The sequence below is a fragment of the Schistocerca nitens genome, chromosome 3 (assembly GCF_023898315.1).
Source record: "Schistocerca nitens isolate TAMUIC-IGC-003100 chromosome 3, iqSchNite1.1, whole genome shotgun sequence".
Lineage (NCBI taxonomy): Eukaryota > Metazoa > Arthropoda > Insecta > Orthoptera > Acrididae > Schistocerca > Schistocerca nitens.
Genome location: NC_064616.1, coordinates 602,155,655 through 602,171,646, shown reverse-complemented (window position 1 = coordinate 602,171,646; position 15,992 = coordinate 602,155,655). Strand labels below are relative to the sequence as shown.

At 40.0% G+C, this 15,992-nt stretch overlaps 1 protein-coding gene across 2 annotated transcripts in view; it reads right to left on the bottom strand.

Annotated features, from left to right (window-relative positions):
* The window catches only part of LOC126248532 (probable cytochrome P450 CYP44), a 256,791-nt gene extending 244,012 nt beyond the window's left edge, over positions 1–12,779 (bottom strand). For both annotated transcript variants that reach the window (XM_049949589.1, XM_049949590.1), the window contains exon 1: positions 12,579–12,779. In XM_049949589.1, the coding sequence (XP_049805546.1) occupies positions 12,579–12,620 (42 nt within the window). In that variant the 5' untranslated portion in view covers positions 12,621–12,779. The remainder of the gene's footprint in view (positions 1–12,578) is intronic.
* Positions 12,780–15,992: the final 3,213 nt, after the last annotated feature.

Below are 15,992 nucleotides of genomic sequence, written 5' to 3'. Positions count from 1 at the left end.
AGTTTCGACATCTCTACCTCGGCCAGTAAGCACAGTTCACCCCACAAGGGGTTATGGATGTTAAAATCGCCCAAAAGTAGGAAAGGTTTAGGGAGTTGATGAATCAGTGTAGCCATTGTGTTCAGGGGTATTGCACCATCTGAAGGAAGATATATGTTGCAGTCAGTTATTTCTTGCATCATCCTTATCCTTTGAAGGGGCACAGTTTCACTACAGGCGGAGTTTAGGACATAAACGCAAACTCCACCTGACACTCGATTATAGTCGCTATGGTTCCTGTAATATCCCCTGTAGCAGTGGAGGGCAGGGGTCTGCATTGGTGGGAACCAGGTTTCCTGGACAGCAATGCAGAAAGCAGGTGTAAAGCTTAACAGTTGCCGTACCTCAGCCAGGGGGTGGAAAAAACCGTTGTATTTCCACTGGGGGATGACATCATCGTGAGACTGGGAAGGCATGGAACATTCCTTGAGGCAGTTTATGCCTCAGGGTCACCTGCTGCCACCGACTTATTGCCTGAGCAGTCTATATCCATTGTGTCTGAGGGTCCGGCGAGATCCAGGTCCTCAACGGACGCCAGAATCTCCACTCCATCCTCAGACGCAGAGCTTTTAGGTAGCTGTGGTGTGGATGCCGCCGCAAGTCCCTTGTCCTTAGGGGTCTTCTTTTTCGATTTCTCGTGCTGTTCCTTGGGATTCCCTGGCTGGGACGACTTCACTGGCTCAGTCTACGGGACTGAGGATGAGCGTGAAGCCCTACAACCAGCTGGTTTTGGTCTCTTCAGCTGCTGGCGGGTGTCATTTTTCCCACTAGCAGAAACCTGGGAAGGGAGTGACCCAAGGGACCCCTTCCTAGCGAGAGGAGCCGAAGAAGACTTACGCTTCTCTGGCTCGGAATTGGGGACTGAAATCTCCGATGGTTGGGGGGGTTTTGCTCGAGAGGCGACAGGCATTCAAGGAAGTGATGGGGTGACAACTGTTGTTGTAGCGACGGCTTATGAGGAGGTCATAGCCACAGGATGTAGGTCAGTCGGTCCAGGGTCTTATATTCCACGATTTTCCTCTCTTTCTGTAAAATCCTGCAGTCTGGCGAGCAAGGTGAATGATGCTCTCCACAGCAGACACAGATGGAAGGTGAGGTGCATGGAGTATTGGGATGCGACAGACATCCACATTCTCGACAGTTGGGGCTGGAATTGCAGCGTGGAGACATATGGCCAAACTTCCAGCACTTAAAGAACTGCATCAGGGATTTATGGCTTGACGTCACAGCGGTAGACCATCACCTTGACCTTCTCGGGCAATTTGTCACCCTCAAAGGCCAAGATGAAGGCACTGGTGGCAACCTAGTCGATGGACGCACCTGATGGAATGAACACCTCGCCTCTCTAAATTGGCGCACAGCTCATCATCAGACTGCAAAAGTAGGTCCCTGTGGAATATAATACCCTGGGCCATATTTAAGCTCTTATGAGGCGTGATGGTATCAGAAACATCCCCTTGCCACAAGCGAGTAATGCCTGTGACTGGGCAGATGATGCTGTTTTTATCAAGGCTGACCCAGAGTTCATTTTGGACAATCCCTCAACCTCCCCAAACTTGTCCTCCAAATGCTCCACAAAAAACTGTGGTTTCATGGACATGGAAGATTCCCCATCAACTCTTGTACATACAAGGTACAGGGGCTTCACTGCCCTCCTTAGCCAGATGTTCCTGCCATGGTGTGGCCAGGGAGGGGAACAATTTGGAGTCGATTTCTTAGAATTGAAGTTAGACTTTGCACACTCAGAGACTGCTGGTGGTGGGCCACCAGCAAGAGATGAGTACTACACTTTATGGTGTGTCATCCACCCTGATGCCACCTACTCCGACCAGGGGCCCTCCCCACAGGCACCACCCAGCCTCAGCAAGGGCCACCTGGCAGAATGGCCATTGCCAGGAGTCTCGATGCTCCTGGGAGATGGGCATCTACCTCATGGCATATGTAGGGAGTGCATCAGCAGAACGATCCCTGTGTTGTCAGGGGGCTACGACCAACAGGGTACATGGTGGCCCCACCACACCCGACTTGCTACTGTCCTGGATATGAGGTGCAAAGAAGTCCATGGTCATCGTTGGCGCAGAAAGCGACACTGCATAGTGCATGATGAAAAACACACCCAAAAAGGTGTCCTCGCCCAAGAGATGGAGAATGAGTGGGACTGCAATGCGACGAAGAGAAACTTTGCTAAGGATCTCAATGCATGATGGAAACGATGCACCATGTAATGCGCCCTTCCCCAGTTGGCTCGCTCTTCAGGAAAATTTAGATAGATGGAGGTCAAACCTGACAGGGAACAGGCCAAAACACGTGAGACTCCTTTAAGTTACCTCCTAAAACAGGCAGGAATACATCGGGCCTATTCTAAACCCTGGACCCGCAGGAGGTGGAGGGGTGGGGGGGGGGGGGGGGAGTTGCTGCAAGTATAGGTTTTCCTACTACGTTAAGAATACGACAGCCCAGTGTATTTTTAATAACAAAGATAAGATCCAGTTACTAGCCAACAGTGGGGTATACAAAATCACCTGTTCTGATTGAGACAAATTTCACATCAGTCACTCATGCAGAGACATAGCAACTAAGCTGGCAGAACATGAACGCAGCTGGAGGTTGCAGAATTCTGACTCTGCATTTGCTTATCATGTACTGAGTGAGGGTCACAACTACCTGCCAGTGTCCCATGTACTTCACTTAGCAAACAAAGGCCATAAAGTCAACCTGCTGGAAGCCCTGGAAATTAACAAACATCTTGCTCACAGTCCAGATCTAATCCTGTATGACCAGACGAAGCTCAACACTTCCCCTCTCGTAAACTTCATATAATCATCTCTGTTGTTCATTACTTCCCACACTGTCTGTTCCTAGATATTCCAATTTTCCTGTATTCATTGAGTTCTTTTGCTTTATTGGTGTTGTCTATGTATTCTATATACACTATAGCTTCAATTGTTAAGGCTTTCTTTTAAATGGTACTTGTATTACTGTCCATGTTTAACACCCTTTGTAGTTTTCTCATCAAATATTGTTTATATTTTAGTTGGTTCATTTATTTAATGCAAACTGTTACATAGCCACAGTTTGGAATTCTATCGCTTGCGCCTTTGTCCCACATTTTGCGCAGGGTTGGTGTGGTTAAATCGGATTTGGCATGTTAAGTTGAAGGGGTGGCCGGGTGCCCTTCCTGCCGCCACCCCGTACCCCCTGGGACAGAATCAGAGTACCCCATCTGTCTGCGTCTAGTGTAAATCATGGAAAAGTGTGGATGTGTTGCAAATGACTGTGAGTCGTGTAACTGAGGCGGGACGTGGGGACCAGCCCGGTATTCACCTAGAGGGATGTGGAAAACTGCCTAAAACCACATCCAGGCTGGCTGGAACACCGGCCCTCGTCGTCAATCAAACAGGTGGATTCGATCCGGGGCCAGCGCGCCTACCCAAGTCCAGGAAGCAGTGCATTAGCACTCTTGGCTAACCTGGCGGGTCACAGTTTGGAATATAATGTTAATATTAAAATGCAGTACCACTACACTCTCAGAGATTGCATATACTTTATCTTCCCTGAAACGCCTCCATCTTCTTGCATTTATTTATTTCTGTTTATCTTATTTATATTGCTTAAGTTCCTTGGGTATTCTGTAGTTACAATGATAATTGATTGTTCTTTTAATTGGTTTGTGTATCACTCTACATGTTTTGTACCTCGCCCGGTACTTATTTTATTTGTTTTGTTTATTAATAGAAACAGTTATGTAGGCCTGCTGTTCATATTTTGTGTTAAAGTTTTTCCTGTCTACTCTATTTTTATTTATTTACTGTTCAATTTTTTACTTTTTCATTGAATTACCACCACATTGTCAAAGACGTTATTTACTGTATGTTTCTGCTTCAGTCTAGACGTTACTTCTCTTCCAATGTTGTTTGCAAGCATTGTAACTTATTTGGTGACAATACTCAGTAAATATCTGAAGATGGCCATTTAAGCCAAAAACCAGTTAACATAATAAAAGTAATATTGTAGAACAAAAGCAAACTGGTGCTTTTCATTTATTAATTATGAATCTCTTTTGGAGACTGAATAAACACTGATCAGTGAAGAGAACTTTTACTGATGATCACTGTGTTACATGTTGGTGAACCCACCAAAAACCTATTACTTTCCAAAGATGTTGTGGGGATAAACACAGATGATACATTAAAGAAATGTCTCTGCCACTGACTTGCTGCTGTATAATGTTTATCTGGATACAACTCTATATGTAAACATCTACAGACTAGATGCTAAGTGCCTTGGCTGTTGGGATAAAGGACAAGCACTTCTGACAAACATCAATAATGGATGGTGTTGCAAAGGTCTTCATGAAACAATCTGCTCCTAGAAATTTCTGTCACATACGAGACTACACAATAATACACATTTATCTATATCAGCCTTGACTGGCATGCCTCTAGTCTCCCCTTCATTCTCTACTGAAGAGCCTATCTCTGATATATCCTCTGTAACACAGCCAACGCTTTCAGCATACATGCTGAGACTGAATGGTTATAGTCAATGAACATAAGGTAGAGTATTTGATAGCCATGTTTTCAGCATGGACAACATTCTCTGTTTAGCATATCATTTTGATTTATGGTTATGTTTTACCAGTATCTTGTACATCTCCCCATTGCTCCTGCGATTTTTTGCACTTTTACACTATATAAATAGAAATCAACACATGATTCTTAATGATTATTAGTAAAATATTGAATGGTGAAAACTGAGATCCAATGGTCAGACAAAAAAATAAAAAAATGATTAAGGCCTTCAAATCATGTCTCGAAGATGTAAACTGGAGACACACCTATTGTGAAAAAAATGTCATTTCCAAACATAATCTGTTTAGGAATGAAACTGTAGCAATATTTGAACATTCCTTTCCAACAAAAGTTTACAAGAATCACTGCAAAGAAACCACAAAAAAGCCATTGAGCACAAAAGGAATAAGTGTATCTTGCAAACAAAAAATGAGAATAGTACATTAGGGCAAAAATTTCAGGCAAGCCTACCCAAATAGATTATTATAAAAAGTACTGTAAAATATTAAGCAATATAATGAATCAAAAAGTTCATGTTTTAGTTACATAATCAACCTCACCTGTAATGAAATCAAAACAATCTGAGACGCAATGATTTGGACAGGGGCCAACTATGCCAGTAAAACCAAAGACATTGTCTTAAATATAGTCATGGGCATGGACATGGACATTGTCTTAAATAGGTCTACTGATGATATAGTCCAGTAAAGAAAGGAATATTAGGGGGAAAATATATGTAGTTGCAAATTTTTGTAGGGTGGTAGGAGGAAGTGTTGTTAACAACTACAAAAGCCCTGACTATAGGATGTGTGGGAGTAGGCGAATGTTTACAGGTAACCTGCTTATGATTTTCTCAAATAACTCGAAATCTGCAGCTTCAAACAAAACTTCCCCCAATACACAATTAAACTACATTGTTGCCAAATTGCAGGGGATGGAAAAATTGCAGATTATTGAAAATAATGATTTAATGGTATAACAGTAATGTTTATTGTTACATGAAGTGGGTTAAGAACAAATGTCAAATGTGCATTAAAGTGCAGTAGAGTTGTATTAAGGAATGAATTGTGTCCTGGGGGAGGAGGGGGGGGAGTGTGACAGGGTGAAAGGGGGAGGAGGAGGGGAATGAGGAGAAGACTAAAAGGCTAAAGTGAGAGAGAAAGTAGGTCACTGGGCTGCACTTCCCTCCTTCGTAGGCTTGCAAACTGAGGAGCAAGCTGGTGATTCCTCACTATATCCACCCCACAACATCACAAAAAGCAACTGTAAGATGTTTCAAAATGTTATACCAACCCTTCCACAGCTCATCTTATGAGTTGTTGGTGACAAAGTGTACAGACATACCTGGGGTGTTTATTTCCCACATAGTGCGATAACACCAAATGGAATACAGATACGAGTTACTAACTATACTAGCACAAGAAACACATATGGGCAGAAACTCCATAAATATCTGTGCACAATTCTACACTGATAGAAGGAAATTGATTCTTAGTCACCCTGTACAGCAGCTGTAGCATTCTTCCAGGAAATGCACCTTCCTCCACCATGAGCAGGGCTTGCTCTTCAGTTTACAGAGAGACTATACCTCCCCAGCATTTCCTCTCAGGTGAGTAAACAAAATAACTCTATCACTGGGACATACCATGGAAATCCCAGTGCCAGTCCGAAGCCTGGATAAAGGAGGAGGGTTGGGTGTGGGGCTAATAACCCTATCCCAGAAAAAGAGCTAGTTATTGGACCGAAGGACAAAGGAAACCGGGCAGATGTAACAGATAAATGACGCTGACAACAGAAACCATATACAAATTGGTTTTTAGTGAGGACTTGAGAAGAAAAGGTATTAGAAGATGGAGAGTCAAGGCAACCAGCAGAGAAGTGTGGGTGCAGATTGTCCAGGAGGCTAAGGCCCTACACGGACTGTGGTGCCAAGGAGTAAGTAAGCAATAGACAAAATAACTACATTGAGCTCGTGATTATACAGCATAGTAATTTTCAGTTTATTGAGTCAGGCGAGACTTGCCATGTCCATAGGAGTCTGCATTTGGATGGCTTTGTGGTTGTGTGTGTATGAATGTGTGTACTACTGCTAGAAAGCAAGCTAGTGCTCAAATGCTAGTGTGAATGCTGTTTTCTGTTATGTGTTTCTGTGCCCCACACATGGATCTGTTATAGGTGAGTGGTTGCCTATCCTTTATTTTATCTGTCACTCAATTCAGAAATTCCCATTATTCTTAATCTATGTTTATATATTCTTTAATACATTCCACATCTTAATATCTTGTAATCCTAAAAGGACGTGCACAATATGTATATAATGGGGCAAAACTGTCAGATAAAAGCAACTTTGGGTGCATCTTAAGGGAGGCTGCAGGATAACACTGGAAGCCGTCTAAAGTGGTTTGCATATGATGGTGTTATATGTAGGTAAGTTGCAATGTCACAACACTGTAGCAACTTGCAGGAAGACCCTCACAGGGTCAACTCATTGCTTCGGGAATAGACTGACAGCTGACCCATATAGTAAATAAATACACTGTACTACGCATAAATATGTGACAAAACATTATTGTTTGAATACATTATTCTTGACAAATCACCGAAAACAGTACCAACTACAAAATTTAGTATCAGGTTGGAGTGACCAAAATACAAAACTGCATAACGCTAGTACTAGGAAAAGCACATAACAGATTGAGATTCACTGGAAGAATCTTAAGGAAATGATGACGGGATAGGTGGTTGGTTGTGGCCTTGTTGACAGAAGCGTACCGCCGTTGGCCTGAAGTGTTTTTGGGAAAACACAGAAATTCTAAATCAGGATGGCCAAGCGCAGATGAGCCTCCATCCTCTCAAGTCTGAGGCCCTTGTCTTCACAAATGCACTAACTTGGTCGATTATACTTGATGTACAGTTACAAGGTCAGATTAACAGTGGATACAGAAAAGCCCCAGACAAGAGCACTAAGTGAAGGGGCACAGTGGTAAGATACTGGAATAACATTCCAGACAAAAACAGCTGAAATCCCCATCTGCCAATCCATATTTAGGTCTTCCATTATTGCCCTAAATAACTCAAAGCACATTTCAGGATGGTTCCTTTGGAAGGGCACACTTGGCGTCCCACCCCAGCGTTGATGTTATTTACTATTGGTTTCTTTTTGTGTAATCACTGAACAGAAATTTCAGCCATTGTCAGTGTTTTTCCTTTTTATTTTCTGTATACTGGGATTGCGTTGTATCATCAGAATAAATTACTGACTTTTAGGGCAAACAACTAGGAAGAGGAGGAGATTAGTGTTTAATGTCCCATTGACAACAAGGTAATTAGAGACTGAGCACAAGCTTGGATTAGTGAAGGAAATCGGCCATGCCCTTTGAAAGGAACCATCCCAGCATTTGCCTGAAGCACTTTAGGAAAGTAACAGAAAACCTAAATCTGGATGGCCAGAGATGGGTTTGAATTTTCGTCCTCTAAAATGCAAGGTCAGTGTGCTAACCGCTGTGTCACCTCACTTGGTAAACAACTACGTAGATCATTCCTGTATATCAGAAAAAGGAAAGTGCCCAGGACAGATGCTTGTGGCACTCTTGTAGTAACAGGTAGGGCATTTGAGCTACAATTATTTATGTGACAACTTGTTTCATATCTAATAGATATGATTTGTTTAATGATAATTTATTTCCTTGATACTTTATTTTCCAAATTTTGATGTTGGGATATCATGTGATACAGTGCGAAATGTTTTGCTCAGGTAAAGGAACAAAAGAATAGCTTTCAGAATATTGCAGAATAATCTACAATCAGAGAATTAACACCTTTGATGGTCGATAGGCCGGACCTAAAGCCATACAGTGAGAAGACATTAGCTTATTGTTCTTAAAGTAGCTGTGTAGTTGCTCTTTCATACTGTGTTCTATGATCTTTGATATTATGGGAATAGAGGATACTGGTCTTTAATGGTCAGGACTGTTTTCTGTTCCTTCTTATAAATTGGGACAATTACTTTTGATTTCAAGACATCAGGGAATTTCCCAGCTTGAAATGTGCTGCTTATGAAGTAAGTCAGAGATGAAAATATCAACTAGGCCTATATGTTTTATTATGTAATTTGAGAAGCCACAGACATCTTCACTATGTGAGTTACCTAGTTTAGATACAATTCAGCACACAATCTGGCCACTAACCTGAGTTCACTTGAAAACAATGTCTCTCAGATCTTGTAGGCCTATATTGCCCAAAGTACCTTCAGAATTATTTTCATGTATTTCTGAGGCAGCCAACTGTCCTTGACTTGAACAGTTTATAAAGACATTATTTGGTGCTGCAGGCAAGACTGGAGCCACACGTTTGTTTTAATAATAATAATAATTATTATTATTATTTGTCATTTGGCCATTACAGCAACCCCTGCTATGGAGTTTACTACCTTGTAGGCTGCTTTTCATTTGTTTTATGCTCTCCATAATTTTTTGTGTCCTATATATTTTCCAGCTTTTGTCATGGTGTACAAGGCAAAAAGTTCACTTCAGAATTATTTCACATAATGAGTGTACCAGTGTAGTTCATTTTTTGCTTGGTGTATAATCAATTTTGACCCTTTTAGTTACTTGTGGGCAACATTTATCGAGTGATTCAGTGAGGGTGTCAATAAACACAAAGTTACTCTCTCAGCATGTAACCATATACCCAAATTTGCAATGTGAATGTAAAATGAATCATTCCACATCATTATGATTTATCATGCCAAATGGGTCAATGAAACATGAAACTAACTAAGTAACTAATTAACTAACTGAACTTCAGATAACTTGTCATTAAGCATATAATTAATACTCTCAATAGTCGTCCACAAGGGACCGATGACCATAGCAGTCTGGTCCCTTTAATCTTACAAACCAACCAACCAGTCGTCCACAAGCTTAGATGATTCAATAACATTGGGTCCATCACGCCACAATCTAATTCATTTTTATCTAGGTTAGTAATTATATTGTCCAAGCATGCATCTTATCTTGTTGGATGTTCATTAACACAAGTAACATAGCTTGTGGGTTATGGTAAACAGAGACAAGTATTAGCTTAATACTAGAACAAGGTACACCTGCAATATCAAAAACTATCTATTGAGAAAATATTTTAACATTTAATGTGTCATAGCTAATGTTAAGCACTTTATTTGCACAAAATAGCTATTTCTCATGACTAATTTTAGTCCTACAGAAAGTACTAGGGTCAGGAGAGAGGGAAAATAATAGTGGTATGAGAAATACCATCCGCCAAACAACATAAGGTGGCTTGCAGAGTATAGAGGTAGATATAGAACAGAATCAAATGACTCTCATTTGGACAGCTTGAAAGAGAAGTAGCAGTTCCCATTTCAAAAGCTGACACTGACATATGAGAGAGCAGTAACCCTCCAACGTAGCTGATCGCTGATGCCTTAGCCTGAGGATGAAGCAGCAATTGTCAAACACCAATAAGCATGAAAGCGGAATGGAATTTATCTTAGTTTTATCAGGCCAAAATTGTGGAACAGTTTAAGTGAGAAGATTTTACTTGCTTTCTTCAATTTTTAATGGCAGAGCATATTATCAAAAGTATATGTCAAAAGAAAAGTTCACAATGATGACAGAAGCTTTCGTTAGCTGTGCATGAAAGGTGCCACTGTACCTTCTAAACAGTTAAACATTTTTCCATTTCTTTTGGTGATAGGAGAGATGAAATAAAAGAGGCAGCAAATGCCGTAGAGGAACTCAAAAGCAGAGGAGAAATACTGGCAACAATTTAGCAGAATACTACATCAGAGTATAAAAGGAAGTTTTATGTTTGAATGGCAAGTCATGTGAATGGCAGAAAAAAAGGCAGAAAAAAAGGCAGAAAAACCAAGAAGCTAGGAGTCCTGTCAGGAGATAAATCTTAAATAAAATTTGTACAGCTGAGGGCAGGAAAGAAAGAGAAAATTTCAAGTGGAAAGTAGAGGAAAAAATTAAACTAAAACCCGCTGTAATTCAAGAAAAAAGTGTACGGACATTTATGACAGTCACATATGTACGAAAGCATTTTTTTTTTTTTAATTTGGAAAGGACCAGCATTGGACATAAAAACAATGATAGAGATAGTTCATTCAATGCCAAGGACACATTTTTGTGGATGTGCAGCAAGACAGGTGGGCACCATTAAGAAGGCAGTATGATGAAGAGTAAATCGACCAATAACTACAACTAAAGTGAGAAGCAGAGAGGACTATGAAGCCTGAGGGGAAGGTAGGGCATACAGGAAATGTAGTAGCAAAATTTCAGCGAGTGAGAATACCTACCAGTGCTACTGAGAGTAGCTAATGTTGGTAGCAGAGGGGGATTGATGAACCACACACATGGTGAAGCAGCAATTGAGATTGAGATGGAATTATTAGAAAGACTGCATGTCTTACTAATTAACAGCAATAATTACTACATCTTCAGGAAGTATATGTTATAGTGCCACATTATGTAACAGGAAATAAAAAAAACCTAAAATATTTCCAGTGAGCCTTGCTTTAGCCTCCATCTGTGATAAATATGAAAGAAACATACATTGTTAAGTATCAGCATCTCACTAAAGTGGAAGTATTTCAGCACAGGGATGGCAGGTTCAGATTATTTTCACAATCCTATCCTCAACTATAACCCTAGATTATAGTTGAGGCATTTATACAAATATAAGCTCAAAGTATCTTACAGAGTTTATGAAGTGTATTCAGTACTCATTTCTAAGTTTTCTTTTGCAGTGTGAATGGGTGGGTTGTCAGTCCTTATTTTTTATTTAACTCACACTGTCTCAAAGTGAACATTGTAGGGCTAACTGCATTTTTATTTAGTTATACGTTCACCATTCAGAAAATAGCAATTTCTGGTTTTGATAGAAATACTGTACATTACTTTGTATTGTCAGAAAGGAATTTTCTCCATTTCAGCACAAACTGAGACACACACAGAACTATTGTAAGTACCCGCTAATGATAAAAAAAACCAGCTGTGTGGTGAATCAAACAATTTAGAATTAAAATTTTGTTTATACTAAAAGAACAACCTTTGTAAAATATAGAATACTTCTCTTGTGATAGAGACTCAGCACCAATTAAAACAACAGCAACTATGCTATTTTACTACACTGTGTTCTAATACCGATTGTCTTACTGTTGTAAAGTATATTATAGTCTTGTTCTTAACTTTTTGTTTTATAGTACCCACCTTAATGTCATAGTTTAAATTGCAATATTTTATTCATCTTACTGTAGTAATATTATTGTAAACCTGACACTGTCTGTCCAGCCATGGCTGGTGAATGACATAGAACTGGTAATAAAGGTAATAGCAAAACAAAATTCACATATACTACTAGACTGCTTCATATGAAAAATGTGTAAGTATGTTCAAGGATGATCAAGAGGTCTACATGAAAACACAACTTGTTTAAATACAAATATAGCACTGCAAGCTGAAACATCCCATCAACACTGATGTCATTTTACTTAGATCTGTGTGGCTTTTGTGGCTGCAAGTAAGTATATTTTGATTTTAAAGCACATACGTGTGAGAACATTATACAAAAAAACTGTATTTGTTTTATATTTGTGGCTGTTTCCAATTTTCATTATAAACACGAATTTAAAGGTGGATAGTAATACCATCAGTTGTTTTGAATGTGATCTGTAATACTTCTGACATTTTTTGCAAATTTCGTAAATAGTTATTTGCCATTATATTCTAATGGTGGTGGCTCATACAGAGGTTTTCAGTTAACTATAGGCTTTCAGTAATAATATGTATTTTCTGATTGTAATATAAACTATGCGGTATCGAGCAAAAATCTACATCTTCGAAGTGAAATGGTGCAACTGTAAATACTAAGCACGAATGGCAAGAAAATGTGTATTGTTCGCAGCTAATAGTAGGCCCTAAATGTTAAACTGACGTTAAGACCTACCACGTCCTGAATGTGACCCGCGGACTGATGAAATGCTGACATAAATAGACGATAGATAAGGAAACTGATTAAAAAATAATTGTACTGCCCTTTTTCTAAGGCTTAACGTAAAACAAGTACTGATGAAACATTGACATTCTGAGTAGGCCGACCACGAAGTGGTCATAGCTTAATTACGATTTCCATCCCACGATTCTTCAATTCTGAACTATCAACTACGTTATCTACAATTGTAAGCACGCTGATAGGCCTACGCTGTATCTTGTGCACACGCGAGTGCTTTAGTAGTATTAGTTTCACTTCGCTGAACTATAGCTATTGTTAACAATTTATATACTCAATAAACCTAAACTGATAAACAATCTTTATTTATTATTTTATTTTCCTTTCTAATATCCCTCCTCGCAAGCTCTTCCCTACTTGGCGCCACACACACACACACACACACACACACACACACAATCACGCATCACACGCGCGCGCGAAGCATTCCGGGAAATTTGAATACCGCTCTCCTACTTCTAGCCTGTCTACACGCAAATTATCTGTTAGCCTAAATGTTTGCACAAGTAACATCTGCCCAGACAAATTGTAGCTCGTAGACAGGAAATTTCTTCAGATATGAGTTGCACAATCCTGGAAGTTGCCGTCGGAGGTCTGCTCAAATCTGTGACGGAAAATCGCATGTAAAATGACGAATTTGTGTTTGAATCAGCTGTTTGTTTAAACTAGTGTTTTTCGTCTTTTGTGCACATCGATTTCTTAAATGTTCAGATACGCGTCTATGTTTTAAGGTGTTCATTGTTGAATTTCGTGAAATAAATAGGAGTCACTCATGTTTGTGGAAAGTTAAATGATCAGGAAAATAAGACAACTGCGTATAATTCTATAATCCTATAACAGGATGCTGGTAGACTTCAGACAGGGAACTGAAAATCCCCAGATACTCTGAAACAAAGTAAAATATACGTCATTGGCCGCTCCTATAATTCGTTAGAATATGTGGGAGTCCCAATCACGCCCAAGAATGTAAAAAAAAATATTATTGGTGTAATTTTTATGTACCATTACCGCAGTTCCCGCCACTTCAGCACTATATGCAGTACCAAAAATAACGTGTTTTGGAGAGATCTTTAAAGCAGTGTATCACTGGAATTCCATATTTTCGTAATTCGCAAGAGAAAATACCACTACCAGACACAACCAGTACCTGCTTGTCAACCAATCAAAGCCAGCATACGCAATGGGATTTAGCCAGCCAGTCACAGCACATATGGTAAAAGACACATGATTTAGTCAGCCAATCATGACGTAACCTTTTCGTTACGCAAACACAATTTTTATTTTGTTTTTTATTTATTTATTATTTTTTACGTTTTTCATTCTCACCCTGCTGTGGCTCAAAGAGGCTGCTTGAGAACTTGAGACATGCTGTTTTCAACCGGTTGGTACACATGTAAAATTTATTTATTTCATGTTCTTTTGTATACGGGGTGATTCACAATGATATGAAAATATTTTAATATGTTATTCTACAAGTAAAATATTAAAATAACATATAAATATTTAATATGATATTCTACAAATAAACCTTTGATTGTGGCACCATACACAATAATTAAACCAGCTCCAGGGATGTAGGGTCCCCTTCCCTATTCCTCCACTGGGGTAATTCTTGTCTGGCGCATCCACGTCGTGGGGGTGGGCATCCTACACGTCAGTAGGCCGGAGTGCTAGGATGGCTGAGTTCAGGCAGGGATCCAATCCCGTGCGGTATAACACAGAACCCATGCCCTGGGTTATGTGTGAAGACCTTAATGGCAGCGACAGCGGAGAAGGAAGACTTCGGAATGGCGTAGCTGGCAGATGAGGCAACCCTCCTTTCTGGGGATTAAATGAGAAAGGAACCACTGCCTTGTGGTGGAGGCGAAACTCCAAAGGCTAAGGGACACAACCCCAACAGCAAAATCCTTTTTTTGCATTGGGCCTAGCAAGCCAGTAGTAAAGTCTTCATATACTGCTTGCAAAACACAGACGAGCCTCAGAATGAACCACTCAGGAATTGACCCCACTGCTTCTTCAAGTACTGGTGTGAATGATGGGAGACCTGATGATATTCATCAGTACAATAAGATGAAACCAACTGGACTAAAAAGTAACCTAAATATTGGCACCCTTAATATATTGACCCTCAATGGAAAAATAGAAGAAATGACAGATGTACTAACACAGAGAAAGTTGGATACATTGGGATTAAGCGAAACAAAGTGGAAGGGAAAAGTTGGAGTGGGAATAACAGGTTTGGAAGAAATGGTTTGGCAGTGATGGTGAATAAGAATGTACAAAGCTGTATTGAAAGTGTGAGGTATATGTCAGACAGGATCATAATCTTTAACCTGAGAGTCCAAAAAGAAACACTAAAAGTAATCCAGATTTATGCATCTCAAGTGGGATGTAGTGAAGAAGAGAAGATAGACTTTGAAAATGAGTTATAAAACCATATAGAGAGTGCTAGTATAGTGATGGGAGGTTTTAATGCACAGGAAGGCAAATACAGAAGGGGATTTGAGCAAGTGTTATGATGTTTTGGATATGGAGGAAGAAATGAAGCCGCACGGGATTAGCTGAGCGGTCTAAGGTGCTGCAGTCATGGACTGTGCAGCTGTTCCTGGCGGAAGTTCGAGTCCTCCCTCGGGCATGGGTGTGTGTGTTTGTCCTTAGGATAATTTAGGTTAAGTAGTGCGTAAGCTTAGGGACTGATGACCTTAGCAGTTAAGTCCCATAAGATTTCACACACATTTGAACATTTTTGAAGAAATGAAGAAGGAAAAAGACTCCTGGATTTGTGCCAGAGGAATGCAATGAAAATAGCAAACAGCTGGTTTATGAAGAGAGAAAGTCATGTTATCACCAGATGCAGTTGGGATGGAAGAACCAAGAGCGTAATTCACTATATTCTAGTAGATAGGGAATTGGGAGAGAAAGTAACAAATGTGAAGATAATCCCAAGTGTGAGTGCAGATGGAGACTGTAGAGTACTGGTGGAACAATGGAAAATGAATCAGTGTGTGAAAAATAGAAAACAGATGAAAGTGATGAGGATACAGGATTCGAAACTGAAGGACAGTGAAAGTGCTGAGAAGTACAGAGAATTAATAACACAAAAATTTCCCAAAGAAGTTTTCTGCGATGTAGAAAAAGAATGGAGTTTATTCACACTTTAGTCGAAGCAGCACAAAAAGTATGTGGTAGAAAATCTGGAATGTAAAAAGTAAGACAGACAAGTTGGTGGGATGATACCACAATCCAAGCAGTTAGAAGAAAAAATGGAGCATGGAGAAAGTGGTGGAAAACTAAAAATGACAAAGACCATAAAAGATATATAGAAGAAAAGACGAAGTGCAAAGATATAGT